The 14431-nt window shown below is 47.0% G+C and overlaps 1 protein-coding gene across 1 annotated transcript; it reads left to right on the plus strand.

The window, feature by feature from the left end:
* The first annotated feature begins 2712 nt into the window (after positions 1-2712).
* Positions 2713-13327, plus strand: LOC310699202 (melanin-concentrating hormone receptor 1-like). Its single transcript, XM_083486856.1, has 2 exons — positions 2713-3084; positions 9751-13327. Exons 1-2 carry the CDS (start codon positions 3012-3014, stop codon positions 10791-10793), a joined length of 1116 nt encoding a protein of 371 aa, XP_083342982.1. The 5' UTR covers positions 2713-3011; the 3' UTR covers positions 10794-13327.
* The last annotated feature ends 1104 nt before the right edge of the window (positions 13328-14431 follow it).

The following is a 14431-nucleotide window of genomic DNA, read 5'->3' on the forward strand; positions in this document are numbered from 1 at the left end:
AGCCAATTAAGGGAGCAAGAAAGCCCTGATCACCTGAGAGCTGGAGAGCTCCAAGAGGGAAGATGGCAAGCACAGTTATAAATCAGAAGATCTGCATCTAGTGAGGTGGCAAAGGAAGAGGCAGTGGCCTTAGAACAGTATGATAAATTATGCAGGATGACATCCCTGTGAAATGAGATGCACTTATCTACCTCCATGCCAGACGACTGCAAACTGCCCAGTGTAAACCATTCTAGAAAATGGAGGAAATTCATGGGGCTGCCAGTCCTTGTCCCAGGCTGCATCATGAAGGAAAGGATTCTAAAATAGGTGGACAACATTTGCCATGCTGAAAAGCAGACAGTTCAGTAACAGCAGATGGAATAGATTCCTCACCAGCCTGTCAAAATTCATGAAAGCATCAACCAGTATGGTGTATCTGGTGTTTTTGCATTTTGACAAAAGCTTTTCTCAAAGCTTTTTGAGAAAAATGTGCAAAATGTGTGGGGTTTGTGTTTTTTTAAGGGAAGCATTTGCCTGAGCCAGAGAACCATGGCCGCTACTCCTAGAATCTAGAAAGGGTTTGCATAAAACCCTGCCTTACTGAGCAGGATCTAACCCCCACTTAGCAGCTGGTGAATGGGGGTTAAATCCTGCTGCCTTGGCTGCACATGAACAGGTGTGCGCAGCCCATGTTGGAAATAACCCTTCTCCTCTCACCCATCAGCAGACACCATGAGTGACATCAGTTGATAAGCAGGGGGCTGTGGTTTGGGGGAAATGGCCTCATGGGCCAAAATAGTCCCCCTATTGGGGAATGATTGAACCGTGGACCCAAACTTCCCCATCTTTGGCCTATATAATGGCCACAATGCACCATGTCTGTGCATGCCTACCACTGAGTTCCATTGTGCTTACCCCCAGGTACTCAAGCCCATTGTACAGTGGGAAACATCCTTAGCATTTGAAGCCTTGTGGCAGAGAAAAAGGAGGCCATTCATGCTTTTAAAAAATATTCAGCACACTCGAAATATTCCCAACACTTCATCCCCGTCGCTTCAGTAGCAGCACCCCTGTAAGGTAGGCCCACCTCATTCTCCCATATTGCAGATGAGGGTGTTGGGGCTGAACTAGAATAGCCACTTGCCCAAGGCCACCCCAAATTGTTTGGTGACTAGGTGAGATTTGAAGGCGACACTCCCGCTCAGGCCTTAGGCTGCCTGCTCACCCATACTCATCGCCATGAGGGACGATGGTTGGCATTTGTCTACCTCCAGAGACAATGGGAGAGTTAGGGGTAAAGTCAAACGGGTGGAGAGTTACAGCGCCTGCTGCGGCTGTAGAAACCCATAGGGGAGAGAGATGTTTTATTGCAGCTGAGGCAGATGAAGGCGTCCGGCTTAGCTGTTACAGAAACACCATGGCCAGCTGATCTGCCAGAAGCGTCTTGGAAGGGTGGACCCTGCTATAGGTGAGCGCTGATGATTGGATCCTTAAGAGAAGCTCTGTGGGAAAGCAAGCCTATGGAGACCCAACCGGAAGGGGAGCCCTTTTTGACATCTACGAGGAAGGTAACCTGAAGATCCACTTGGACCTCCCTGAGTCCAGCTTCTGCCTTTTCCATTACTATTCCAGCTCTATCTGGTACGCAGGCTGAGACCCTATCTGTCTGCGAACTGCCTCACCAGAGTGGTGCATGCTCTGGTTATCTCCCGCTTGGACTACTGCAATGCGCTCTACGTGAGGGCTACCTTTGAAGGTGACCCAGAAACTGCAACTAATCCAGAATGCAGCAGCTAGACTGGTGACTGGGAGCGGCCGCCGAGAGCACATAACACCGGTCTTGAAAGACCTACATTGGCTCCCAGTACGTTTCTGAGCACAATTCAAAGTGTTGGTGCTGACCTTTAAAGCCCTAAATGGCCTCGGTCCAGTATACCTGAAGGAGTGTCTCCACCCCCATCATTCTACCCGGACACTGAGGTCCAGCACCGAGGGCCTTCTGGCGGTTCCCTCACTGCAAGAAGCCAAATTACAGGGAACCAGGCAGAGGGCCTTCTCGGTAGTGGCGCCCTCCCTGTGGAATCCCCTCACACCAGATGTCAAAAAGACTTTTAGAAGACATCTGAAGGCAGCCCTGTTTAGGGAAGCTTTTAATGTTTGATGTATTACAGTATTTTAATAATTTTTTGGAAACCGCCCAGAGTGTCTGGGGAAGCCCAGCCAGATGGGCGGGGTATAAATAAATTGTTGTTGTTGTTGTTGTTGTTGTTGTTGTTGTTGTTGTTGTTGTTGTTCTTCTTCTTCTTCTTCTTCTTCTTCTTCTTCTTCTTCTTCTTCTTCTTCTTCTTCTTCTTCTTCTTCTTCCCCCACCCCCTTTGCGTCCACCCGCTGCCTTCCCCCCAGCCCATCCGATGCAGTCAGCTGTCAGTTGATGTCAGTCATCAGATGGAGGGAGGCAGCATCGCTAGACCGGGTACCTTGGAAAGCGCTTAAGGATCCTCTCTCTCTCTCTCTCTCTCTCTCTCTCTCTCTCTCTCTCTCTCTCTCTCTCTGTGTGTGTGTGTGTGTGTGTGCGTGTGTGTGCGCGCGCGCGCGCGCACCAATCTGGCTTCTTCCCTGCCGGCTGCAGCCTGCGATTCAGCCTCTGCGGAGGCAGCTAGATGCCGCCCCAACATACACGCGCACACACGTGCGCCCGCCTCCTAAACGCAGGCTCCGGCTTGACTTCTTAAAACGCAGGCTCCGCTCCGATCGCCAGGCGCGCAGACCGTCTCCGGCTCTGCAAGCATCCAGACAAGTCGCCCGCAGATTCCTCTGCGATCGGAAGATCGGCTCGTCTATTTCCACACACCCCCAACTTCTCCCAAGTTACTTCGCCCCCCAAAAGCGAGCTCGCTCTGCAGAAGGAAGTGGCCAGACGCCCAGGTGGTCAGAGGGCGATGTTGGAGGCTTGAAAAAACACCAGCAGACACCAGCAAAGCCCATCAAGGAAGCGGGCAGGTGTTGGCGTTGTCCTCTTGGGGGAAGAAATGGCCGTAGAGAACTGCTCCGGAGCCTCCTTCCCAATGAATTCTTCTGACTTCCCCGCCAGGAACAGATCAAGTAAGTCAAGGATGGTGGAGGTTTCAAGCTGGATAACTTTTCTTGAGAAAGGTTTCCCCCCCTTCTTGTTGCAGGGACAGGTAGCAAAAACCAAATTGGTTCTCTTGCCTGTTCAAAACCTGTCCAAATCCAGCATGTCGCTGCTCTCCGGTCCTTTCCCATTTAGTGTCTCGGTAATGATGGGTGAGCGCTTTTTTTTAAGGCAAAACAGACAAATAAAAATGGAAGCGAGTCACTATCAAAGCTTGCCTTACAGAATGGATCGTGGGGTTTAGAGCCTCACTTTTAGGAATGATGTCTGTGCTGCCTGAGCCGCCCACTCCTTGCCTCGCTTCACCCCTACAGTACTTTAGAAAGTGCAACAGGTTGGGGAAATGGCTTCGCTTCAGCACCAGAGGCGGCGGACAACTCCCTCGGTGTGCTTCTTGGTCTTTTTGTTCCCGAGGGCGCAGTATTTGCCCCTGCAGAAGTGCCTCAACGGGGAGGGTGGTGGTGGTGGTGGAGATCATCCAGATGTGGTTGGACCACAACTCCCATCACTATTGGCCATGCTGAGGAGAGTTGTACTTTAGCAACTTATGGGGGATGGCAGAGGTTAGCTGCCCCTGATGTTGGCAACATTCCCTTCTCTAAGTTAATGGGAACTGGCTGAGCAGCAAAGGCTGGGGCCGAAGGGATGTTTAATCCAACAACATGTGGAGGGCACCACATAGGCTACCCCTGGTGTGAATGGAATAACGTGGGAGGGGAGCATGGAGTGCCACCTCTTTTTACGACTTCGGAGGGTTTGTGTCTCCGCTGAACACATGGAGAGCAATAATAGCTCCTTGCAGACTAACAGGAAACAGTCTTAATGAAAAGCATTCATGTCCTGGATTACTCCCTTCAAACAACCCCCAAACCTTTCCGCTGTAGACGTCATCCTCTATGTTTCATATTAAGAAAAAATTAGCAAGGTTTTCAGCATAATAATAAAGGCTCCTAATCCATTTACCGGCTTGCTTTCAATAGGTTCTTTTAAGATGCAGCAGGTAATGCTTCTGAGGTCATTCAACTGAAAGTAATTTGTTTTGACTGTACAACACAGACCATTCATTTATTGCTCACAAAAGAAATCTCAAGCATACTGACTGATCCAGATATGCGCATAAACTACCTGCAACAAAACAGCAAACCCATAAGCCCTTTCACTTTGTGGAGGAGCTCACATTAAAATGAATTTTTAAAATGTTTTATTAAAAATGAGTGGTTTAGGAATTGAATGACTCACACATATTAATCTCAATAATTCTTTAAGATGTTCATGATGTTTTAAAAACCCATGCAGTTTTCTACTCCTGCTGCTGCTAACTCTGCTGCTGACAACAAACACTCAAGGCACCAGTGACTTATCTTATCTGTAGTGGGGATTGAATATTGTGTCTGATTTAAAGATAGGTAAGCTGAGTGCAAAAGGTTGCAATCTGACATATATTTACTAGGGGGTAAGGTTGTGTTCACCAGGAAACAAGTCCCATTGAAACCACCATACTAACTTCTGAGCTTGCTTAAGATTGGATGTTAAGTCCTACTTTCACTTGACTTCTGAGTAAACATCCTTAGCTTCATGCTACAGATTATGTATGGTACTTGATAGCAATAACAGGCTAAAATGGTGTGTGTGGATTTGGCAGGAGAAGAGATTAGCAGTGGTGTGCACACCTTAGACCAGGGCACCACTTGGACTGCCTAAGCAAGCCTGCTGGTATTCAGATACTGAAGATGATACTGTCTTGTTGCCATAGTTGAAGTAAAATTCAATGGCCAATTGGCTTGACTTGTGGTAGAGTGTTGGCAAAAGTGGGAATCTTTCCTTCACGGGCAGCAAAATGCCTTAGGCTAGCCTTGGAGCTGGAAGAGAAACCATGTATGCCATGTTGAATTCAATTAAAAATTAGGGCTGGCACTTGAGGAAAAAGAAAGAAATCTTAGGCTATGTTCACACTCCTGGTTGCTGTGCACTCATTGCATTTCCAGCACTGGGTTTCTAATTCGTGTTCAGACTACATTATCCAAAATGCACATGTAACCTGGACTTCGTTATAAGATGCTAGTCTGATGCCCGGTTTCGCAAAGCAGCTTCTCACTGATTGGAGTAAAGGCATTCCTACCCCATTAATGGAAGTGACTGAGTGTGGCAGAAGAATGGCCGAACTCAGGGGCGTAGTGCTGTCGGACCTCTGACCCCCAAGTGTGCCTCATCCCATGCATGGGGTGGTGGGTGGGAGTGGGGTGCAGAGTGTAAAGAACACCATCTGTGCTCACACAGGGGACTCGTGCACCGGGTGCATGCCCCCCAAGATTCTGCGTCCAGGGCCACACACACACACCCTGGCCACCCAAGCTATGGTACTGGTCAAGCTTCATATACAGAGACACCAGTGGAGGAGGGTGGTCCTCAGGACTGGTGGGGCAGAAGGAAGGGAGGTCAACAGGAGATGGAGTCACAACCAGTGATAGGCAGAGCCAAATGATTCCACTGTTGTCCATATTCATCTCCCTCTTGGGTCATACCAAGGCAATGCTGAGACTAAGGACGACAAGGCTGAAAGCTGGGGCTGCTCCCTAGCCTGGTTGTCCTGAGGCAGGCAGGTGGGGGCTGGCTGAAGACACACTGATCTTGGTGGGGCAGTGCCCCCCTTGTCCTAATGCCTCCACTGCTACTCAGGAGAAGCCCCCTAACCACAACATTTCTTTTCAAATGCTATATATTTTAATTCATGCTTAAACTGTGTTACACACGTTAAGGAAAACCTCCCCAAAATATGATCTCTACAAAAACAGATTTATACCCAAACAAATAACAATGCACTGTTCCTTCCAAGACCTGGTAAACAGTGGAAACGTTATCCATGAAACTGATGCCAGAGGTCCATTTCTCCTTTGTATGGTTTCTATATTTTCTTACACCATGTGGCTGCTGTTTCCTCTGCTGTCTCTTGACTCTGTGCCCAGTTCCACCAGCCTTGAGCTAAACACTCTCTCTGCACACCAGATGGCACTGTGGGAAGATGAGGTGACTAGCTACAGTGACTATGTACCTTGCCTTGTGTCATCTGATGAGAGTCACGGGTGCAAAACCTAAGACCCTCTCTGTGTCTTTTGCATCAAGCTGTCACACATGAGCAGTGCAGAAGTTTGTTAGCTTGTTCCCTGGAAGGGCTCCTGCGCCTTCAAGAAGTGGTTCACATTCAGAAAGTTAGCAGTTGTTGAAACCAGAGGCCTCTGGAAAACCCACAAGATGACATGAGGGCAGCAGCCCTCTTCTACTGTTCCCTACAAACCAGGATTCAGAGGTATAATGTCTCTGATTCATCTTAAAACAGATTTCTCACATCCAAAGCTCTGTAATGTAGAAGAGTGAATTTCAGTTGATCCAGGTTTTCTCAAGAGAAGTAGCACATGTATGATTCTACGAACTGCATCTCACATTTGTGGGTTTCTTTTCCTTTATTGCACTGGAAGCAAGATAAGGCTCCCTTACAGAAGCGCCTATCCCAATGAGCAGGTCAAGGAGGTTTAAAGCGTTCTTGGAGCATGAATTCCTATTGTGTAATTTTAAATAGGTGGCCCCCAGACAGTCATCTTCTTTTTTGGCGAGGATGGGTATAAGAATGTCTATTTCACAAAGCTGGTGCAATGCTTAGAAAAGAAAACCTCCACATCTCGGAAGAGCTTGTCTGGCCTTGAGCATTGAGTGCCTTGAATTGGGTAAGGAGGAAAGTATTTGCTGCTCAGTGTCTGCAAAATATCTCCAGCTAGACCTGCTTTGCAAATCCAGGCTCTTCAGGCAGAAAGATCTTAAATGAACGGCTGAGGTTTGAACATCTCTCTGCTTCCTTAGTCTCCATTTCGAGGGCTTCCAGACTGGGACCAAATATTGCACAGTTTGTGCTGTGTTCCTGAAGCTGTTCAGGTTTCCAGCTGATGAACTGTTCCCAATAATCTCTGGTATTCATGGAAAACAAGGTAGGGGAGCCACAGAACTATGCTGTCACCCAGTAGGTGAGAAGGTGATTGAATATGGGTGGGTCGAGTACAAAAAGGTGGCTGTGAATTAATCCCTCCTGACTTCAGGCAATAAGAAAGCTAGGAAACAGTGTTGGGTATGACTGGAGAGTTAATCATACCATCAAACTGCAGTAATGAGCCCTGGGGCACTTCCCCTGGATTAATAACTAGCTGGGAAAGAGTGACTGCAGTTCACGCACAACTGAAATGAGGCCCCATTAAGTCTGAGAAGGCAATTAAGCCTCCTAGAAATGAACTGTGCCAATGTTTGTCTTTTGTTTATGCCTCGAATTTGACAAGGGAGGGAAATGTCTACAAGGGGAAGTGGGGGTGTACTGTTTCATTTTGGTTGGATGACTCATCATATAAACATCTGGATAGCTTGAAATATCCATTCAAAAATTAATACCTGTCCATCACTCAGATACACTTTGTCTGGTCCCCTTCGTTTTAAAACCAAGAAGTGATAAAACACAGAGCTCTCCTCCCCCCTTTTTTTCCTTTTGCAGAGTGTCTTAATCTTTAGCAAACGCTCAGGTTTTCCTGCTTTGACACAAGGCAGGCGGGCAACAGGCTATTAGAATTGCCAACTTCCTCTCTCTCTCCAGCTTCTGCGACTTTGACAACGGGTGCGACTGGAAGAAATTCAGCAAGGCAATGCTTTCCCCATCGCTGCATCTCCATGCTGGGGAAAGCTTAACCTAATCAAATTTCTGTTTATCATGAAACTGTTAAAAACACAGGAGCCCTGTTAGGGTGGAAAAGTGGGCAACCACTTTCTATGAAATGTTTAGGAAGAGAAAGACTGCACCTGTAAATTCCATGTTGTGTGGTATCTAAAGAAGGAAAGGTCCACACAATGAGGTTCCTGGCAAAGTCCCTGGCAGGGAAGTCACCAAAGCACCATTATACCCATTGCAGGCTAGATTCTGCTCCCTTGACAACAGTTATTTGCATAAAATTTGCTGCTTGAGCATATTCTTCTATGCCAGGGATGGGGAACCTGTGACTTTCCTGATATTGTTGGATCCCCAGCTTCCATCAGCAACCATGGCCAATCTTATCATCTTACCTTACCTTACCTTATACCTTACCTTACCTTACCTTACCTTACCTTACCTTACCTTACCTTACCTTACCTTATCTTATCTTATCTTATCTTATCTTGTCATCTTATTCTTGCATCTATAACTCACCTTCTTCTCGAAGGAGCTCAGAGTAGCATACATGGCTCCCCCACCCTCATTTGATCCCCACAACAACCCTGTGAGGTAGGTTAGGCTGAGAGGAAGTGACTGGCTTCATGAGTGAGTGGGGATTCGAACCCTGATCTCCCAGGTCCTAGCACAACACTCTGACCATTACACCACACTGGCCAATGGTTTGGGATGATGGGAGTTGTAGTCCAGCAACATCTGGAAGGCAACAGGTTCCCCATCACTGTCCATTCCCTATCCCATCGGTGCTCACCACAGCTTCCATTTTCAGTAAATGACCAGATCATGTGGAAAGGATGGCAGAGTTGTAGCCCACTAGTAGAGCATCTGAGGTCCCGGGTCCAATCCCCGACATCTCTAGGTATGGCTGGAAGGGACCCTTGTCCGAAATCCTGGAAAGCTGCTGCCCATCAGTTTAGAGTAGACAACATTGAGCAAGATAGACCAATGGTCTGACTTGGTGTCAGAGAGTTCCCTGTGTTCCTGCTCCTTTCATAGCTGTGTAGAGCTGTCTTTTCATGACAGATTTAGTGGAGGAGAGGGAGGGAAGAGATAATAAACTGCACTCATTTGTAACTGCCTCTTCACAACCCGTAATGCTATAGGAGTGCTTCCTCCTTTGCATCCGACCGCCTGAGTCATGAATAGAGCTGAGGCGATTTGGAAACATTAGGTGCCAAAGCCCTGCCGTCATTGACAGTGCAGATACTGAGCAGCGATATTTTTAGAAGTCACGTGGAATTAACAAGCTAGCTTCACATCATGTAACAATAATGTGAAGAGACTATTGCCCTCACATCCTACTTGCGGACTTCCCAAAAGGTATCTGGTTGTGGCAAACAAGATGGCGGACTAGATTAACTTGTAGTCTGATGAAGTGGGTCTGCTCTTCTGTTCTGACACGTGTAGCTTAGGTCTTAAATGTATGGAGCTCACAAATTGGCCCTTCCTGTTAGGAAACAGAAGGCCGGCTGTCCAAACAAATATCGCCTCAGAGGGCTACAAAGTGCAAGGACACTCACTATTCTTTTTTTATATATATAATTTTTATTAATTTCAACATACCAATTATTATACATTTCACAGAACTTCACATCTTATACAATCTTTTTGGACTTCCATCAGCACCTCTGATGATCCACCATTTTTATCATTTCTTCTGCATTTCTTAAATTCCTATTGCCTTTAATTATCTTAACTCACATTCCACCTCTTTAACCATTTTTGCAATCATTCAAATAATTTACCTCACAAAACTTCTTGCAAACCTACAAACGTAATCTGGTCATCACAATTACTTTTCAAATAGTCCGTAAATTTACACCAGTCTTCTGTGAATCTCTGGTAGGACATTCACTATTCTCTCTCTCTCTCTCTTTCTCTGGCTTGTTTTTGGCAGTGGTGGAAAGGCCGACTCCCTACACCAATGTGATCATGCCGAGTTTGTTCGGCATCATTTGCTTCCTCGGCATCGTCGGGAACCTCATTGTGATCTACACCATTATCAAGAAGAAGAAGCTGAGGTGCAAACAGACAGTGCCCGACATCTTCATCTTCAACCTCTCCATTGTGGACCTGCTTTTCCTGCTGGGCATGCCTTTCCTCATCCACCAACTCCTTGGCAACGGGGCCTGGTATTTTGGAGCTCCTTTATGCACCATCATCACTGCTCTGGACACCAACAGCCAGATCACCAGCACCAACATCCTGACAGTCATGACCTTGGACCGTTACCTGGCCACTGTCTATCCTCTGAAGTCCACTTACGTCCGGACGCCGTGTGTGGCAGCCTTAGTGATTGGCCTGGTGTGGCTCCTCTCTCTCCTGACTATCATCCCAGTGTGGATGTACGCGGGGCTGATGCCTTTGGAGGATGGGAGTGCCCGTTGTGCCCTTTTGCTTCCCAACCCGGAGACTGATATTTACTGGTTCACCATCTACCAGTTCATGCTGGCTTTTGCCATCCCACTGTTCATCATCTGCGTGGTCTACTTTAAGATCCTCCAGCATATGGCTACCACTGTGGTGCCCTTGCCCCAGAGGAGCCTCCGGGTACGTACCAAGAAGGTCACTCGAATGGCAGTTGCCATCTGCTCTGCCTTCTTCATTTGCTGGGCGCCCTTCTACATCCTTCAGCTAGTGCATCTCGGCATAGACACCCCTTCCGTGGCCTTCTTCTATGCCTACAACTTTGCCATCAGCTTGGGCTATGCCAACAGTTGCCTCAATCCCTTCCTCTACATTGCCCTGAGCGAGACCTTCAAGCGCCAATTCATGGTGGCCATTCGTCCAGCCAAGGAACAGTTCCGGGTCAACAACAACAACAACAGCACAACAGAAGCCAGCGTGTGCCTGAAGCTTGCCCCAGAATCCACCCAGCAGACTCAGTTTCTGGAGGACTTTTCTCCGCACTCGTTGCCTGTGACGGTTGCCGTTCACTGAGGACTCCGTTAGTCCTGCAGCTACGAGACTACGAAAAGCTTTTCCTTCACAATGCTGCAAGGGATGGTGGGCAGGTGGACTGATTGGGGCCGGTACTGTCATTAGGCAAGCTGAGGAGATGATGGAGGCTTTCCATGTAGGTGACTTTCCTCTGATACTTGGGTGAGAGATTGCCAGTAACTGCAAAGTATGCAGAAGCAACCACCCCAGTTTGCAAGAAACCTAGGGATGAGTCAGAAGAAGGCATGATGATGAAGCCAAAATGATCAGTTGAACAGCAAATGGACAAGGGTATGCAAATAGTATGAAAGCACAACAACTTCCTGCCTTCAATGGAGCTGAGTAACCTCTGTCTAACGCAGGATAACCAGCATAAAAAAATACACTGGCCATAACCAATTATTAAGCAAAGAGTCAAGCAAGTGGAGATTCATTTTCTGTGTCCATGGCAGTATGAACCACAAACAAATAATGTCCTATCTCCTGCACTGTAACACCTCATACAATGCCCATTGTCTGGAGAAGTGCCAAGAAAGACTTGGGTGAACATAAGGAAGGATCACAGCTTGCCCAAGGATGGAGTAAGGACCTGTCAGTAATTCCTGGTGTCACTCACTGAAGCAGGTGAATGGCAGGAGGCTTCAACTTCAGAGTCTTCTTAGGAGTCATTCAGTCATGTGACCACTGGAGGCTGCTCCTGAATCTCAACAGTGGTGGGGATGCAGTTATGGGGAAATCTCAGCCTCTTGGTTTCTCCCTTTGACACAGCTGCTGCAGAGCTTCTGACCACAAAAAGTGGGGCAATTCTGCTCTTTGCTGCGTATACTAATAAAGGAGTGTTGCCACTTCTGTGTAGAAGGGATGAATAACTTGCCAGCATTAGGGCTGTTGTACCTTGAACAGTCAAAAGATACAAGACCCCAAATGCTTCAACAGATGCCATTTGTTTTGTCACAGTCCTGAACGACTTTGAAGAATTGTTCCTGGCAAAATTCCCTCATTGTCTTTGTAACTATTATGCTGTTGCTGCATCGTCCCAACCCAAACCATCACCTACGGTTCTGTGATGAGTAGAAAGACGATGAAGCTCAGCTAAGCTCTTTTTCTTTCCTTTGCAAAGGTTTAACAGCTTCTTGAAGTCAAGCTGGGGTCTACTGAATAAAAATAACAACAAACCCTCAGCATTTGGTGTGCATAAAAGTGCTTACAGAGAAAGGGGTCTTTTGGGGAGGTGGACTCAGAAAGAATGATTGCATGCATCTGACCAACATTGCCAGTTTTTCAACCAGCATCTGGAGCTGTGTGTTTTGAAAGAGCTTGAGATTGTTCAGAAATTGGCAGGTGAAGTTTTTCACAGTGTGGAGGAACTCATTTTATAAGGTGCTAGTGGCTGCAGGTCAAGTAGCCAGTACAGAAACAGCAGCCGGTTGGGGAAAGTGGCAATCCCATGCCCAAGAACCACAAGCTACAAGGATGCTGGAGACAACTAGTCCAACTGGAAGTTCAATCCTAACCATGTCTATAGGTGCAGTCAGCAGTGAAGAAAAAGCTACTGCTTGCTAGCAACTTCAAAGAGGGTTTTGGGAACTATTTAATTGCCTTTTCTCGACTTTTCTCAAACCTCAGGTGGCAGCTCTAATAAGTCGCATCACACTGAACCAGACAGTTTATCGTTAAGGCTCAATCCAGGACTCATTAGCAGCTCTGGCAAAGCTTGTGTGGAGCCAGTGTGGTGTAGTGGTTAAGAGCGGTAGTCTTGTACTCTGGGGAACCGGGTTCGATTCCCCGCTCCTCCACATGCAGCTGCTGGGTGACCTTGGGCCAGTCACACTTCTCTGAAGTCTCTCAGCCCCACTCACCTCGCAGAGTGTTTGTTGTGGGGGAGGAAGGGAAAGGAGAATGTTAGCCGCTTTGAGACTCCTTAAAGAGAGTGAAAGGCGGGATATCAAATCCAAACTCTTCTTCTTCTTGTCTGGATGGTTTGTGCAGCGGTGGAGCATATGCCTGCGTTGGCCAGTGCGGGGACGATCCTGAGGGGGGTGGGGCACAGAGGGTGCCCTCCCACGCACCACATTTCAGGGTAGGAGAGGGGCAGGGAAGCTGCTGCTCACTCTCCTCTACTCTCTGCAGCCGGGTCAGATATTACCTGGCAACAGAGCTCCTGCGGTCAGGTTTGCCTCACCATGGCTGAGGAGGGCTGCTCTCTGCTGCTGGGTCAGAAGAGCTGCCGCCGCCGGATGCGAGGTGTGCTGCCCACTTGCCTGCCATTTTGTCACACACACCCCCTCAGTCATGACACCCAGGGCAGGCCGCACCCCCCTTCCTACGCCTCTGGGTTTGTGCTACAGTCTTTTTTCCCTGCCTGATCAGAAATGAGGGAAGAAATGAGATGATGAATGCAGGAAAAATACAGTGCAGTTATGTAAATATAAATTGTTAAGTGTCGTTCGCTGATGTAACATGCTGAAAATGGGAGCTTACATGAGCAACGTTATGTTTTGAGCATGTATTTGAAGAATAAAGGAATTCAGAAATTCTGCTTTGTTCAAAAATCCCAATTCTTTTTCGGAACCACCCTGTTTAGGGAAGCTTTAAATTTTTGATGCATTACTGTATTTAAATATTTTGTTGGAAGCCACCCAGAGTGGCTGGGGAAGCCCAGCCAGATGGGCGGGGTATAAATAATAAAACATTATTATTATTATTATTATTATTATTATTCCCAATATATATTGAGGGGTTTATACACTGTCCTTCAATAAAATTGCCAAAGCAGCTTACACACTGAGAGCCAGTGTGGTGTAGTGGTTAAGAGCGGTAGTCACGTAATCTGGGGAACCGGGTTCGCGTCTCCGCTCCTCCACATGCAGCTGCTGGGTGACCTTGGGCTAGTCACACTTCTTTGAAGTCTCTCAGCCCCACTCACCTCACAGAGTGTTTGTTGTGGGGGAGGAAGGGAAAGGAGATTGTTAGCCACTTTGAGACTCCTGAAGGGGAGTGAAAGGCGGGATATCAAATCCAAACTCCTCCTCTTCTTCTTCTTCTTCTTCTTCTTCTTCTTCTTCTTCTTCTTCTTCTTACAAAACACATGAATAACATTTACTGCACAGTGCAAGATAACAGAATTTATACAACCTTCCATAAAGGAATCACTACTCACTATTTTAGTGTGTGTTCTTGCATTACAAAAGGTATAAAAAAACACACACAAATATAAAATACGCAAAAATAAATAAATACTAAAACAATAAAAGAACATGGAACAGCATCAAGCAACAATAAACCAAGTCGTGATAAAACACAACTGAGGTAAAAGGCCTGAGAAAATTATAAAAGGCCTTTGCATGGTGTCAAAATGGCATCAGGGGAGATGGCAGGTAAGCCTCCCTGGGCAGACCATTCCACAACCAGGGTGCCACCACTGACAAGACACTTCCCTCAGTCGCTCTTTACTGAACCAGAGTTCTTGCAACCATACAAACATTACCAACAGCAACAACAACAAAAATCAAAAAAGAAAGAAAGGAAAACCCTGAAGTATGCAGACAGAACTGAGGGGAAACAGATTGCTTTTCAAAAATTGCGAATACTGCCACACATTAATTAAAGGTGCATCCTGTGGTGTTAGCGACATCTCA

Source organism: Podarcis liolepis (assembly GCF_965112155.1).
Source record: "Podarcis liolepis genome assembly, chromosome: 2".
NCBI classification, from domain to species: Eukaryota; Metazoa; Chordata; class Lepidosauria; order Squamata; family Lacertidae; genus Podarcis; species Podarcis liolepis.